This window comes from Chinchilla lanigera, unplaced genomic scaffold (genome assembly GCF_000276665.1).
Source record: "Chinchilla lanigera isolate Chin_1 unplaced genomic scaffold, ChiLan1.0 scaffold00031, whole genome shotgun sequence".
Classification (NCBI taxonomy): domain Eukaryota; kingdom Metazoa; phylum Chordata; class Mammalia; order Rodentia; family Chinchillidae; genus Chinchilla; species Chinchilla lanigera.
Window position 1 is genome coordinate 9,421,489 of NW_004955432.1, and position 16,286 is coordinate 9,437,774.

Genomic DNA, 16,286 nt, shown 5'->3' on the forward strand with positions numbered 1-16,286 from the left:
TAGCTCATTTACAAATCAAAGAAATATGTATTAAAAAAGGAAAAACAACTTTTAGAAAGTTTCAATAACTATAAAGAGTGGGGAAAAAAAGCCGTACTCCACTTTGGCTCCGGTATCGGCCTTTGATGACGCTGATATCGGCCCGCAGCTGATCTCGCTGCTCTGGGGTGAGTTCCGGGCAGCCCTCCTGCGAAGCTGTTCTGAGCGCCGCAGGCTGCGCGAACGGCGGCTCTCTCCCAGGAAGCCCAGGCAAATCCTGAGTCACGGAGCTGGGCGCAGAGAGACACTGCGAGCTCTGCATGTGATGAGGGAGAACAGAACAGGCAGGGCAGAACAAAGAAACCACGTGTTTATCGAAGTTAAAAATTAACACAGTTAAGCAGTAAACCTGAACGCAGGTCAAGTTTAATTTACTAAGATTAAGCAAGTTTAACGCACGCTGGCATTCTAAAGAGGTGCGTGGATACCGATGCTGCCGAGCTCTGTAGAGTGAGAACTGCCTGAACAAAGGGATTTGTTTTCTTTTCATGCTTTGCTACTTAACCCACCACACCCATGGCCCAGGACAGGTTGCAAACGAGTCCTACTCTCAGTCTGCTCTGAATAGTTCACTAAGGACACTTCTAGGTGCAAGTTAAGAAATAAGGGAGAGAATTAAAGACTAGAAAGAAAACAGTATCATCTTATTCTTAGGAATAAAACTGGGTAACTTTTATATTTTTAGAAACCTGAATAAAGCAAATGTACAGAAAGTATAACTAAATGTATATATAAAATGTTGTGTACCAAAAAAGTAACAGTGAATCACTACTAATTTTGGAGGGACACACACTGAATGATAAAAATTAAGTAGAAAAAACAATGATATTGCCCATACCTAATCTACATATTTTCCTTACTTATATATTACTACTTTTCACTGTTTATATTTTCCACAAAACAGGTAACGTTATTGTTAAACATTTAGAAGAAAATTTGTTGACATTATTGCTTAAAATCTGTCATTACCCCTAAGTGTTCTATGATAAAATTTTTACTACAAATACATCTGCTAACTAAAAAGCTTTTAAGCCCACTAAATAAGGGAGGTAAGCCGAGTGAAAGCAAATCACAGTCACTAGTCACTTTGGTTGTCCTTGCTCCCAGCCCATTTGAAAGTCGCTAATGAGGAACGAAAATCACTAGAGTATATGAGAAAAACAATACTCTCATTACTGAAGAACCCACCAATCATAAGAGTCCATGGGGCTGGTTAGGAGAACAAATAAATGGCTGACTTTACACCAACGTAACGTGCATGCAGCTTTACACTTGAGAAATGTGTAAGTAACAGTGCAAGATACCAAATCAGAAGAGGTTCCGTTTCCAAGTTCTGATTCGTAAGAGCTTCCAAAGTAGAGCCGGTACATATTAAATTTTGATTCATCTGGAAGGATCTCTGACATCTCTAGAGAAACAAGAGACTGATCTAAGCCACACTCTCCATCTCCAGCTGAGTCATCAGAGCCACTGCTGTGGTTCAGAAAGACCATCGAGGACAGACTCAGGTCACTATCAGAGCTGGAACTTCCATCCTGAGACACACAAAGGGAGAAGCTGTTGTAACGGCTACATGATCCACGAAACAAAGAAAGCATTCGAATGCAGTGATACAAGGAGACCCGGCGCATTTTCCAACAAACTCTTACTCATTCACCAGGTGCTGTGAGACATACAGTACAATTTAGTCATGCACACCTCTAATCAACCATGTTGTGTAAGTGCTTTCTTATGATAGAGTACTTCACAAATATGTGACTTTTTTCATCGTGGAAGATTTTAAATCTTCAATGGCTTGCCAAAATAAACAGCAAAACTTGAGTTTCTGGTCTGGAAACATTAGGGCCTGCAAAAATCTCTCATCAGATGTGTGGGACAAGAACATATATATATATGTATATGTGTGTGTGTGTGTGTGTGTGTGTGTATATATATATATATATTTTATACCAAAAATATATGGTAAAGTCTATAAGGTAACAATCTACTGCAGTAACTAAATCAGAACATCACCCTTAGAGAAAGGCTGATTCTAGGCCTGGGATACAGAAAGGGAGCACCTTGCACGGGGAACTAAGGAGGGGACCCAAGAACAGTGAGTCTTGTGAGAGCACAGGTGTCACTCACAAGGGGTCTCCTTGGCAGGGCTGGTACAATTTTACCTTCAAAATAAATGAAATTGAAGCTGATTATGTTTAAAAATTAAAGTACAAAACAAACTAAGAACCTTAATCATTTTTGTTAATATTAACTCATGATATCCCAATTTAAATAATATCTTTCCAAACACCAACACATTTTCGCTAATATTAAGATGACATTAAACAAACAGACAACAACTTCTTCATAATCACAAATTTAGATGTCTACAGTTTTACTGGAAGTGTTAAAAATAATATTTTTCTAGGTTGAAAACTGGACCTGGGCCGCTCGTGCCCTCTGACAAACCCTAACGCCCTCAGGAACTGACCTGCAGGCCGCTGCAGAGCAGCCTCGCGTGTAAGGCCTCCAACTGGGCATTGTACAGCAAAGCTTTCAGGTCCGCGCCGGTGAAGGAGTCAGTCGCGGCGGCCACATGCTGAAGGTCCACATCATCCGCCAGAGGCAGAGAGTCGCTGAGGACGTTTAAGATCTCAAGGCGTGACCCCTGGGGCAGGAAAATGGATGGATGGAACAAGTAAGAATAAAAGTATTGTCTTCAATTGTGTATCTTATGACTTTTTTTCATAAATTAACTTTACATATCTAACAAGCCTTACAAGTATGCTGAGAAATATACTACAAGTCTACAGCCTGTCTTCCTTAGATACTTTTCCCTAACAGAAGGGACACAGATATGAAAATCAACATTTTCTTTTTTTTGTCTTTTTGCAACAGGGCCTCACTATGCAGTTTAGGCTGGTCTTGAACTCACTCTGTAGCCCAGGCTGGCCTCAAACTCAAGTGATCCTCCTGCCTCAGCCCCCCAAGTGCTGGGATTACAGGCATGTGCCACCACCCCTAGCGAAAACCAATATTCTTAATTATCTGGTGTAAACAACTTTTTATGCAGATTGTGGATAACTTCTATATTTGGGCAGCTGTGCTGGTCAAAAGCTACACTATTTTAAATAGCTGCATGTGGCATCTATTGGGATATTTTATGCCTTTGACTATTCACATCTACTCATCGTTCATTCATTCATCTCTGGAGCTGAGCACAAGAGCTGACAGAGCAGGTAACTAGGGACAGGTGGCAAGTTGTATCTCTATGGGACCTAGCGACACACCCACTGTTCATATGTCTGACTCTGTGTCAGAGTGTTTCCACAAGGAAATGAACGAGGTGTGTGCTCTCTAAACACGGAATGTAGACATTCTAGGTTGTTTGCCTTTGTCCCCCAATCAGCCAACACGGAGGAAATCAAAAGCTTTCAGACTTGCGAAGAAATGGCTGAGTCTGACAGGCTTTGCGTGTAACGTGATCTCTGATGCTCTGGACAAGCAGGGACTACAGGAGCGGTGGTGAACCTCGGGCATGCATGCTTCGGGAGGCTATTTATATCTCAACTCACACCTCTGCCTAAGAAAATGGGTCTTCTGAGGACAATTGCTATTACCTGGCAGAAGCAAAGTTCACAAGGAAAGAGTGTAGCATTTGTTGGGTTTTGGACTCTAAATATGAAATTGTCACCTGATCAGGAGGAGGACAGTAAACACATTTATCTAGCCGACCAGGCCTGAGAAGGGCAGGGTCAATCAAGTCAGGGCGACTAGTAGCAGCCAATACATAAACACCTGCAGGGGGAAAAACAGGACAAACTGAAACCTGGGGACATTCTGTTGCAACAGTGTAGCAACAGTGTATTTCTGCATTTTAAATGGTTACCCTGTAAGCCTTCTACGCCGTCCAACTGGGTCAGGAGTTGGTTAACCACTCGGTCTGTGACTCCTGTATTGTCATGACCTCTCCGAGGAGCAATCGACTCAAATTCATCGAAGAAAAGAATGCAGGGCGTTGCAGCTTGTGCTCTGGAGAAACAAACAATTTGTATTGAAGAAGCCTGACAGTCTGCGACCCAGTGCGTGTGTGTGTATTTAATCTTTAGAACGGACCTTTACAGAAGCAAGGCATATGTGGCTGTCTTCGTTCTTCAGTGGCAGACTGGATTTAAAGAGGGCTCAGGGTGTTTCTCTAAGACTCATGCTTTCTGGACAGATAAAAGGGACTAAAGCCTGAGTCTTGGTCAGTAAAGTAACGATTTTTATGTATGCTCACTGTCCACCTTTGCTCTTGAAATACTTATTCATTCCTCTGGCCCACTCAAAAGTTGGCAAGCTCATTATTTTTGCACTGTTTTGTAAGGGCTTCGGAAAAATGTATTTTAGTTTCTTGTTTTACATTTTTTCCAATTAGAACTTTTTTTTTGGTACTGCGGACTGAACTCAGGGCCTCTAACTCGGGGCTAAACACGGGCTCTACCCAAGCTACACTCCCGCCTGATTTTAACTATGCTAATTTATTAACTAATCTTGTTTTAATTTTATTTAATTCATTCATTCCATCTCTGGCAAAAGGGGGACTGGGATATCTGGAAAACAGTCCCTAATACAAAACGCCCGTCATGCTGACTGAAAAAGACAAACGTTATCATGCTAAAAATACATGACGTTTTCTGAGGCCGCAAAACCAGCCTGGAATTACCTTCTCTGCTCCTTGACTGCCACGCAAAATTCCCCTAGAACACTAACACTTAGTCTCGTGTTTGATTTGTACGAAGGTTTTTAAACTAGTGACATCTTTGCCAGTGATGGTGCAGTGCAGATCTGTAATTCTAGCTCCTCAGGGGGATGACATGAGAGGACCACACGTTTGTCAGCCTGGAAAACTTCGCAAGACGCTGTCTCAAGAACAAATAGACATTCATTCATTCATTTATGGGTTTTGAGACAGGGTCTCGCTATGCAGTTCAGGCTGGCCTTGAACTATGTAACCCAGGCTGGCCTTGAACTGACAGTAATTCTGCTGCCTCGGCTTCCCGAGAGCTGGGATTACAGGGGTGTGCTATCATGCCTGGCTACAGAGACAATTTTAGAGTTAAGAGTATCTTCTTGGTGAACTAACTTTTATCAAGACATAGTGATTGTCTTTATTTTTAATAATGCTTTTTTTGGGTAATGTTCTACTCCTTAAATTGGGTAGTAGATACACAATCTCCATTTCATTATTCTTTTGAAAATTATGAGCTGGATGTGGTGGCACACACCTGTAATCCCAACCCTTGGGAGGCTGAAGCAGGAGGACTCCTGAGAGTTTGAGGCCAGCCTGGGCTACAAAATGCATCTGAGACCAGCCTGAACTACACAGCAAGACCTATCTCAAAAAAAGTATGTTTTTATATATATATATATATTCATTCTCTCAATTATATACTTAATGATATTTTAGAATAAAGTAATTTTTTAATTTAAAAGCTCTCCAGAACTCTATTTTCATCCTTAATATCTTTTATATCCTTAGACATTTTATGCATATCTAATAGTTACACTCTATTTTAATTAAATTAGTCATATAGAATATTTTTTTGAGGGGGGGGCTTTCCCTGGTACCAGGAATCGAACTGACGACCTTTCGCTTGCCAGGCAGGTGCTGTGCCGCTGAGCTAAATCCCCAGCCCCTAGAATTTTTCTTTATAAGACATAAATTAGAAATTTAAAAAAGAGAACTTAGGCCATAAAAAAGGAGCTACATCAGGTCAAATATCTGCTTCATGCAACCCTGGAATCCCAGCACTCTGAAGGCTGAGGCTGGAGGACGGCAGGCTTGAGCCCAGTGTGGGCAGCTGAGTGACTCAGGTCCGTGTGGAATAAAAAAAAGAAACGTAAAATAATGCCACTCTTGTCATCAACCTTATTTTGGAAAATATATATTTTTTCAAAAAACTGTGTTAATACAGTTGTTAATTAAAAAAAATGCTTAAAATATTCCATTTTTCATTTCTTTTTGTTGTTGTTGTCTGTTTTTTGAGACAGGGTCCTGCTATGTAGTTCAGGCTGGCCTTGACCCTACTACGGAGTTCAGGTTGATCTCGAACTCATGGTGATCCTCTTGCCTCGGCCTCCTGAGTGCTGGGATTACAGGCATGCACCACCACGCCCAGCAGTTTTCATTTCTAATATGGTAAATAATACTAGATTAATTCCCATAAACAAATTATTTAGGATCCTCTGCCTTTGAGAAAAGGAGTACTGACACCAAAAAGTATGATGGCTGTGGACCTAATCAAAACCCTCATTTTAAAGATGAGAAAACCACCCGGGTGTGGTGGTGCATGCTTTTAATCCCACCACTCTGGGGGCCGAGGCAGGAGGATGACAAGTATGAGTCTAGCCTGACCTTGTCTCAAAATAAGAATTTAAAGGGTCAGGGTGAGATGGAGATGTAGCCCAGTATGGAGGTCCTAGATTCAATCCCCAGTACCACCTAATAATAATATAATAAAACAATAATAATAGTAACCATCATCATATCATCATCCTGAGAGTTCTCTGAATAGCCACTTAACATTGCAGTTTCAGGATTACTCCTGAAATATAAAACCAAATAACCTCAAGATTAATTAATTAAGACAGGGTTTCACGATCAATTCAGGCTGGCCTCAAACTCGCTTATGTAGCCCAGCAGTCTGGCCTTGAGCTCCTCCTGCCTCAGCCTCCCTAGTGCTGGGATTATAGGTGTGTACCACCATGCCCGGCCCCAAATTTTAATATCAGAATATATTACATTTAAGTAGCGTTTGGTGAAACAGACTCTTTGTTCTTTATTAATAATTCACATAAATCATAGTTTCAAACATTAGTTCTTTAAAACAAAACAAAAAAGTACTGTTGGACAAATAATGTATCAGTTAAAAACATTCACAGGGAACCCACCGAATAAAAATATCTCGAACAGCTTGTTCACTTGCTCCAATGTATTTGCTGAGCAGCTCTGGACCCTAGTAGGTAAAAATAAGAGATCCAGTTACTTAAAAAGAAAATATAACTGTGGCTTAGACTGAGCCTAAATGATTATAGCTGATTTTTAACGTGATTATATGGCTGTCTCTCTTTTGGCTTTTTGAGACAAGATCTCACTATACAGTTCAGGCCGGTCTTGCACTTGTGGCAGCCTCCGGAGTGCTGGGACTACAGGTGTGCACCACCACACCCAGTTTAAAGGGACATCTCTCTAACATGTTTGAAGAAGACATACTAGAAAAAAAAATCTAACACAAGTCCTCTCCTCTGCCTACAACACCCCTGGCAGGAGGTTTTAGACTGGACGTGTCTACCTGTGCACTGATCTGTCTTTGCTCACCGCTGAGTCCCAGTCTCTGGGGCCACATGGTCGCTGGTAAGTCACTGGTTTAGAGAAGTGGTAACGGCTTCAGCAACTCCCACCATTCTCAAATCTTCGCAGACTCCAAAAAGATTGGAGAGAATAACTTACTCTACTCAGCACTCGCCATTACTGAAACCAGTTTGTGTAGGAGTTGAAGAATGTATTGTCTTTCCTAAAAGCCAACCGAAATAACTTTCAAACCAAACTTCACTGTATAAGCAACATCAATGAGTACAGTCTTTCCCTAAATTGAGATCTCTTTTTAAAAAACCCCAGTAAGTCCTACAGTGATCTCTAGTGAAAAACTGCTACCTGCTGGAGGCCAAATACTGATGAGGATATAGAACCAAATTAAGGAATTTTAACAGCCATTTAGACATCTACCAGCAAGCTACTATTTGGTAACATTCCTTCGGTACAGTCTGAGAACTGCAGGGTTCTCTCCAACAAGAGTCACTGAGGCAAAGCGTCAAGCCACAAGGTGACCGTGTCAGTGGGCGCCCACCTCTGACGGCTCTGGAACCCACACTGACACATTCAGCTTCCTGCTGTCACCTTCCCCTTGGACCACGTTCTGGGAGGGGTACACAGCCCCCGCTAACGGAGCCATCTAGTATTCACCAGCATTAATCTTGAAAATCCCATGTTTAAAAAACAGCGAAACCGCATTCTGGTGACAAGTGTAAACAGAAAACTATGGTCACAGTCATCGTTATCTCTGAATTTAAGAAAAGACAAGAAAACTGAAGTTTTAGTGTTTCTCCATCACTGCCAGGGTGCCCACTGACCCAGCTCACAAAAATCATGAAAGGGGACGGGCAAAGCCCAACGGCAACTCCCCGAGCTGGCCCTCAGGTTACTGTATGAATCGCTTCTGAAGGACAGGACACACGGTTGCTCCGCCCTGGGGAGGCAGCACCCTGTGGTCACCATAGGACACAAGACCCCAGGACTTGGTGCCTGCCGCGGTGGACGGGGAGGCGTGCCCCAGTGACCTGCAGCTCCTTATCACCAGGCAGCAGAGCCACAGCGAACCCAGCACCCTCCTCCTGTCCTCTCCCACTTCTGGCTTCCAATGTTTGTCTTCCTTTCAACCTAGCTTACACTTTTATTTGAATATTTATGTATAAATCTACTCATAATTCGGGAAAATTTGTTGTAAGAGTGTAAGAAGCCATACGAGGAGGGGGTTCATTCTCAATGTCTTACAGCCTAGCTGAGGACACTGTTCCCTACCAGCTCTCCAAGGAGAGACTAAGCCGAAATCATGAAGCGTAAGTGGTGTTGGCAGGGGCACAGAGAACCAGGAAACCCCACACGTTGCCGGTGGAGACATAAAATGGGAGCGTTGCTGTGACAAGGGTTTGGTGGTTCCTTAGTAAACTAAAACAGGGAATTATCCTCTGACTCAAGAGGAACGAAAACATAGGTCTACACAGCAGTTTGTACATGAATTTGTACAACACTTTGTACGTGCTGGGATTACAGGTGTGCAACATGATTCAGAACAGCTAAACGGTGGAAATAACCCAAATGCTTACCAGTGGTAATGGACGGATAGACAAGGTCTGGTGCTGGTCCGCAATGGACTGTGACTCAGTCATGAAAAGGAACTAACCCGTGATACAACTTGCATCAAGCATGAGAACATTACACTAAGTGAAAGAAGCTGGACAGAGAAGCGCACACACTGCCTGACTTTCTTCATATGTAATATACAGAACTGGCAAATCCACAAGGACAGAAAGTAGATTAACAGTGGCCAGGGAACGGGTAGAGGGAATGGGACGCAAACGTTTTGATACTAGAGGGGTGGCAGATGCACAACTTTGCAAATGCACTAAAAGTCAATAAAGAGTACACTTGAAAATGGTTAACTGTATGTTATATAAATACTACCTCAATTAAAAAACCAAAGGCAAAGGAATACGCACACATACCTTGACACTAATAAAATTCATTCCACTCTCCCGAGCAATTACCCCAGCTAGTAAGGTTTTTCCTGTTCCAGGAGGACCATAAAGCAATATCCCTGTTCTCTGTCGTATGGGCAAGTTTGCAAACAATTCCGGGTACTGAAAAATATAAGAAGAGCTCATGTCTTAACAGAAGGACTAGGTGGTAGCTGAAAATCAACACAGAGAAAAAAGGGTTCAGATAGTAATAACTGCCAGCTTTATTAACAGCACAATAGTAGAAAATGAAATTTTTACTAATCAGTGAACTCAGAGGAACTACCAAGACTTGTCCCAATGGAAACATGAAATGAACACTATATAAATGCATATAAGTGCATTAGAATTCTTCTCACATCTCTTTTTCTTTCTTTTTTTTTCATTGCTAAGGATCGAACCCAAGGCCTTCACACTGAGCTCCATCCCCAGCCCCCAAGTCACTGAGTTGCCCAGGCTAGGCTTGAATTTAGATAACTTCTCAGCCTCCCAGTGTCCTGGGATTGCAGGTGTGCACCACCACACCTGGCTTGTTTTAAAAAACATGAACAAGTACTACATTAAGAAAATAAAGACCAATCTTTTAGCAAATATACTGCCTTCTACTTGCATGGATCATGGAACAAGTTACGACAGTTGTGTAAATTCAAATACATTCAATCAAAGAAAGAAAAGAAATAATAGAGAAGGAGGTGCGATATTTATAGACAGGAAAACCTCCTAAGAGCCTCCAGGGTGAACACTGATGACTGCTTGTCCACTACTATCTACCTTAACTGCCGAGACAAAGGCCCTGCGTGAGATGAGCCAAACATCAGCCCTCGTCAGCAGGACCCTAGGCTCCTCTTGTGCACCCCTACTTGGTTCCCCTTGCTGCCACAGCTCCAGCATCACCTCCACTGCCCTCTCACCTGAAAAAGCCTCACAACCAGCAGCTGTGCGCGGTATCCACACACCTGAGCATTAACTCCCGGCACCCAGACCCAGCGTCTGGGGTCAGGAAGCTGCTGGTTGCTAACTCCACACCACGCTCTCTCACTCAGGTTCCACCTGGTCTTGGAGTGGGCTCAGCGTCTCCCAGGCCCAGTCAGTGGCCATTCCAAGGAGCGGCCATCCAGTGAACTGTGACCCACGCTCCTTACCTACTTCTTTACTTCCTGGCATGGCCCCTGATGTCATGCAACGACCCTTACCTCTCAGGATCCAAACACATAGACTCTACCTACCATCTCCTCTGAACAGAACCATCTACACCCACCCTCTTATCCTACCACCCACCTCACTTACGCTCCCTGCCAACTCCTCCCTTCCCGGAGAGACACTCATATGACTTCATCCACCAACACTGTGAGCCTGGCTGACTCTTTACCTTCTGGACTATTCTTATCTGTTTCAGCTCAAGTCCCAGCAGACAGTTCAACTGAATGATTCAAGCAGAAAAGAAAGATGAAGCTGACCTCTAAGTGTATTTACTGTAAATATCAACTGAACTTTTCCTTAGAAGTTTCTGACAAGAAGTACACCAAATACTTTTAAAATATGTTAAAGTACCCAAAATAGTGCTGGACATTTATTTGGAAATTCAGTAGATACTTGTTCAAACTGAGACTGGGCAGGCAGCACATGAAACCCAAGCTTGCTTTCTCTTTCTTCCTTCCTCTTTTTCCCTTCCTCCCTCCCGCCCTCCCTCCCTTTAAAGTACCTTGGCTGGTAACTGGATTGTATCCATGAGTATCTGCCGAACTTCATGCAATCCACCAATTTTATCCCAACCGAGGTCTCTAGGTTTATGCAAGTTGACATTTCGCAGAGATGCAGGAATAAATCCTTCGAGAGCCTTTTGGAAGTCCAATGTTGTGAAAACTAATTCTGTTTCAAAATAATCAAAACTTCTTTTGGTAGCCGTATCTCCATCAATGAATTTTCAAAATACACTTTCATCTTAGTTGGAAATGTTAATTTTCTACTCAAGTAACAGCTTACTTAAATACCAAACGCAGTATGTTTAATTCTGGCGCCACTACAATTTACATTTTTGCATAACAGAAAGTGGACTCCAAGTTCGGGATTTTCGTAAGACATACCTTCCCTAGTGGATATGTGCTGATGAGAGAGACAGGAATGAATGGCTCGGTCCACGAGCACTGTGAAATCTCTAGCCACAAATCCTTCCGTTGCTTTAGCTACATGCTGCAGGTCAAGATCAGTGAACTTGCTTGTGTCACAGTCTAGTTTATTTTTTATTATATGACACAAAATTTCATATCTTTGTTCCTAAAATAAAAGCAAAAAACTCAAATTGTTAATTGCATTCAACTGTACATTTCAACAGTCATGCTCTGCTTAACAAGGGGGCACGTCCGGAGAAACGCCTCATCCGGCCATCCCACCCTGTGTGCACACCATAACCCGCACCTGGACACACCTCGAGGGCACAGGTGAGTACCCGCTAGTCTCCTGGTACACAGTGGTCTACTGCTCCCCCAGACTGATGCTGCCAGACTGCTCTCGCCACAAGCATCCCGGCAGTATTTTCTCTCTCAGTTCAGCCTGTGCAGTTTCCACACATTCAGATGTCTTCACGCCAGTACTCCTAGCCTCAGCTCTCAGTCTCACATTACGTAATGAATAATAAAGACTCTTCAGTTGCTTTTTGGTGTTTATTTTGGGCACCTAGAATCGAACTCAGGACCTCACGCTTGCCAGGCAGGCGCTGCACTACTGAGCTAAATCCCCGGCCCCTCCTGAATTGTTTAAACCAGAGCTAAGAGGAGATTCAACAGCGTGGTGAAGTCGCGCCTGTTCTTTCAACGTCACGAAGAAACTCTTCGCTCTGGCCGTATCATGGTGCTCAGCTGGACATACTTCTGTGTCCGGACTGTCACCCAGGTCACTAAGTTTCTCCAGACCTGATACAGGCCCTCCTCAAATCTTTGCTAGTCCTGTGGCTCTTCAATGAAGCAGATCCTTTAACAACTTCTGTTATGTGGCCCTCACTCTTAGACGGTAGCTACCGTGGACTGGGACATGCCTGACTGATGAGCGCTAACCTCTGACTTTCCTTCTCTGCAATCCTGTATCACTGTTAATTTTCATTCCAGGCCAGACTTGCCACGGCCTCTGTCCGGCACTGTTAGCAGTGAATTCTGTATGCTGATGGGCCACAATGAGCAAAATAATGTGACATTAAATCAAGAAGAGAAAATGATTCAGTCAAGAGATATGGTAGACATAAGGTGTAGGAGGCATGACGGTTTACGGTACACTCTAATGATGAAAAGAACGTATAGTACTGTATTATCATTTTCAGGTATTATGTCCCATACATAGTTGCATGTATAATTTTTATTTTGCGGGGAGGTTACTGAGGATCAGACCCAGGAGTGTTCTACCACTGTTCCATCTCCAGCCCTTTTTACTTATATTGAAACAGGGTCTCACTAAGTTGCCCAAGCAGGCCGCAAACTTGCAATTCTCCTGCCTAAGCCTCCCAAATAGTGGGGATTATAGGCACACGGTCCTGGACCTGGCTGTGCTGTGCTTTTATATGACTGGCAGCATAGGTTTGCTCACAGCAGTACCACTAGAGACACACGGGTGATGTGCTGTGCTGGGATATAAGGAGGGTGACAGCTGTGACGCATCCAGGGTACAGGAATCATTCTGCTCCATGGCAGTCATACTGGACCCACCATGCATGTGGTCCTTTGTTGACCAAAATATCACTATGGCGTGCATGACTACACATAACTGAAGACACGTCAGGCTAACATAATTTGCAGTGACAGAGCTGATTAGTGGTCATCTGGGGATAACGTCAAGGAGGAATGGGTTGCAAAAGGCACCAGGAAACCTGTGGGATGATGGAAACGTTTCTGACCATGGTTGTGGTTTTCCAATACATATGTTCAAACTACATAAGCCGTACACTCTGTGTGGGTCTGCTGTACTTCTGTTCTGCCTCAGGAAAGTTGTAAAAAGAAGTCTCACTGATTTCAGTTTCTTTCTCCAGGAAGCAGTAGTCTTAGTAATACATGGTTCTGTTAGAAGTATTCTTTTTGTTCCTATGAAACACATTTCTAAAGACACAGTCAATGCCCAATGACGGTGCCATTCTATTACACTTAGCAACAGATAAAATACTTTTGCTCGTCAATAACAGGAAAAGTGCTAAATATTCAGGGTAGACTACAGGTCAGAATTTTAAGCAAGAACTTAAAATAAAATATGCTCGCCAGTGTTGTAACTTCTTTTAGCTCACTGCCATAAAACCCTTACGAGCCTGGGTGTCTACAGGCCACATGTGCATCTTTAAAAGACATCTATCCCCATCTCACTGTTTTATCTCATTCGGAAAAAATACTGTTTCCAGAAAAGCCACTTTCTTGGAAAATAACATTTTCCAGATCATTATAATGATTTCAGATCATTATAAATAACATTTCAGATCATTATAAATTATAGTTCATACACCTAGCATAATATGCACCACATATTGCTTTTAAGTGTTCTTAAGACACTTAGAAGCATTGTTTAAAGCTATAAATTATTAATAAAATAGAAAATAATTTCTAGTTGGGCGTGGTGGCGCACATCTGTAATTCCAGACTCAAGAGGCTGACGCAGGAGGATTACTGAAAGTTCAAGACCAGCCTGGGCTACAAAGTGAGCTCAAGGCCAGCCTGAACTGCACAGTGAGACCCTGTCTCAAAAAGAGATTCTATAAAGGGGGCCACAGTGCAATAATCTGTACGTAGCGCATTACCTGGTTAGGAGGCTGGATGTGCTGGGCACATTGAAATATGTGAATTCCTTGAGCAGAAACAAGTAAAGGATGCAGAGAATGCTGGAACTGGCTTGTGGCAATCAGGGCAACCAAACTTCCCATGGAAAAAAAGTCCTTCATCATGTCACTCACAGCTAGAATTAAGCAAGACAGTGTCAAAGCTCAGGATAAAGAACCATCAAAATTTAAATTCTATATTTACTAAAATAATGATAACCTCACATTGAGCTTTAAGATGGGGCAGCTCCTTTGTGCCTTTAAAAAATTAATTCATCCACTGAGGTATGGAGAACCAAGCTCTACCTCATGTAATGTAGATCCAAGAGCTCCAGTAACCTCAGACTATACTTAGAACCATGTCTAGTGAGGTGCCTGACTCCTGGATCTTACAACAAAGTAAATGAACAATAAAAAGGCACATGTGAAACGAGTACTTAGAAGGGCTGTGCATTTCTGCACTGTGTTGCGTTTACTAAGCAACATATAGCTCTCAATTCTGCAAGTTCCGGAGTAATCTCTTTCTTCCCTCGGTCTTACAAGGTCTGCAACTGAAACAGACATCAGTAATGTGAATTAGTGTGTGAATCTCCATCTAGAAATTTGCAGTACTCTTTAAACGCTAGACTAATAGATCCAGTGCTTAACATTCAGTGTAAGACTAGATAACACGAGTTTACATGTGCTACAGAATTCAAAGTTTGAGATTAACACTACTTCATGAAACCCAAGCCACCCCATTTACATTTTGCACCTATTTCAACTCTCAAGGCGCCTGAGGCAGCTCAGAGCTCGCCGAACCCTCCCGCCTCACTGCCCCACCAGCCCTGCCCTTGTCCGGTCAGCTCCAGCCAATGGCGCGCTCCCCAGCACACTGTCACCGCTGCACCCCTCTGGGCGGACCCCGCCTCCTTCCCTTCTCATCAGCACGACACTGCTTCATGCTACTTTCTACTCCTCCACCAAAACTCGGCCCACTTATCCACTCCCCGCAAAAGCCTTCCTTGGTAACTCCTCACCTCCAATTCCGGTTACATGTTCCGAAAGGTCACTTCAAGTACAGTACACCCTACCAACTGCTACTTGGTCACCTTGGTCCAATGACTGAAGCTCTCACAGTCCCACTTACTGACCTGAAACCAGGAGGCTCTCTGTACCCAGAGTGCAAGGCAACCCCTCACCCCAGGAAGGGCACTCGGTACACGGCAGCTGTCACTGTTACTGTCATGCCATACTAAAACTGTCTGTCTACTTTCTTTCCCTCGGCCCTGATTATATATAAGTACTTGACAAATATCTGTCAAATGAACAAACGCAAGAGTAAGTCTGTAACAACTTCTAAGAAGTTAAGAAGAGGAGCCGGGGATACAGCTCAGCGGCACAAGTGCCTGCCTGGCAAATGTCATGTCCTGAGTTCGATTCCCAGCACCAAAACAAAAAAAAGAAGAACAAAGAGGCCATTAAGTCCCATGGCCAGGGATGGTGGCCTTTTCACACTGTTCATTCTCTGCCAATTTTGCTAAGACAGAAGCTGCAGTGTCCTTACTGCCACAGGCCTCAAAAACACACACGGCAGAGCACTTCTACTGTTCCCTGAGGAGAGCAGATCTCACATCAAGGATGAAGATGCTAACAAGACAGGCAGCCTTTGGTCGGTGGAGGATGCATTACCGTGTGCGAGCCGCTGGCTCTGCGCCGTCTCAGGACTGTGCTCCTGCTCCGGGCTGGCGGGCAGTCCAGCGATGAGGTCCAGGTCGTCGAGCAGGACCACAGAAGGCTGCCTCCACACTGCCTCCGAGAACGCCGCCTCCAGGGCTCTCTGGATGTGCTCAGCCCTTTTTCCTTAACACAGAAAACGTGGCTGCGTTGTTATTTCGGGGTGGGGAAAGTTCAGGCCCCCTTCTGAAAGCACTCAAGAGCACAGTGCTGAAGGACGTATAAATATTCAGTCCCTGTCTTACTAATATACCAGTCATAAACACTTGTAAGTTTCACTACTATAGCCTCAAGGGACTCAGTAAAGTGCCAAACTTTATGACTAAGAAAAGGAACGTGCTACCATAATTTCTGTATGTACCCAGACTCCCTGTAGAGAATTTCAGGGGGCTTATACCAGGACAGCAAGGTAAGAACAGGATGAGGAAAACTT

At 43.4% G+C, this 16,286-nt stretch overlaps 1 protein-coding gene across 3 annotated transcripts in view; it reads right to left on the reverse strand.

Moving 5' to 3' along the window:
- Pex1 (peroxisomal biogenesis factor 1) overlaps positions 1-16,286 on the reverse strand; it is a 43,028-nt gene that overhangs the window by 3,009 nt on the left and 23,733 nt on the right. For 2 of the 3 annotated variants that reach the window (XM_005388022.2, XM_013515937.1), the window contains exons 12-22: positions 15,809-15,979; positions 14,120-14,274; positions 11,439-11,628; positions 11,057-11,223; positions 9,343-9,477; positions 6,952-7,016; positions 3,908-4,050; positions 3,713-3,816; positions 2,510-2,686; positions 1,344-1,574; positions 98-295 (exon numbers count right to left, since the gene is read on the reverse strand). In XM_005388022.2, the coding sequence (XP_005388079.1) occupies positions 98-295; positions 1,344-1,574; positions 2,510-2,686; positions 3,713-3,816; positions 3,908-4,050; positions 6,952-7,016; positions 9,343-9,477; positions 11,057-11,223; positions 11,439-11,628; positions 14,120-14,274; positions 15,809-15,979 (1,736 nt within the window). Of the gene's footprint in view, positions 1-97; positions 296-1,343; positions 1,575-2,509; positions 2,687-3,712; positions 3,817-3,907; positions 4,051-6,951; positions 7,017-9,342; positions 9,478-11,056; positions 11,224-11,438; positions 11,629-14,119; positions 14,275-15,808; positions 15,980-16,286 lie in introns of those variants that run through there. The other variant, XM_005388023.2, reaches the window with a different exon arrangement.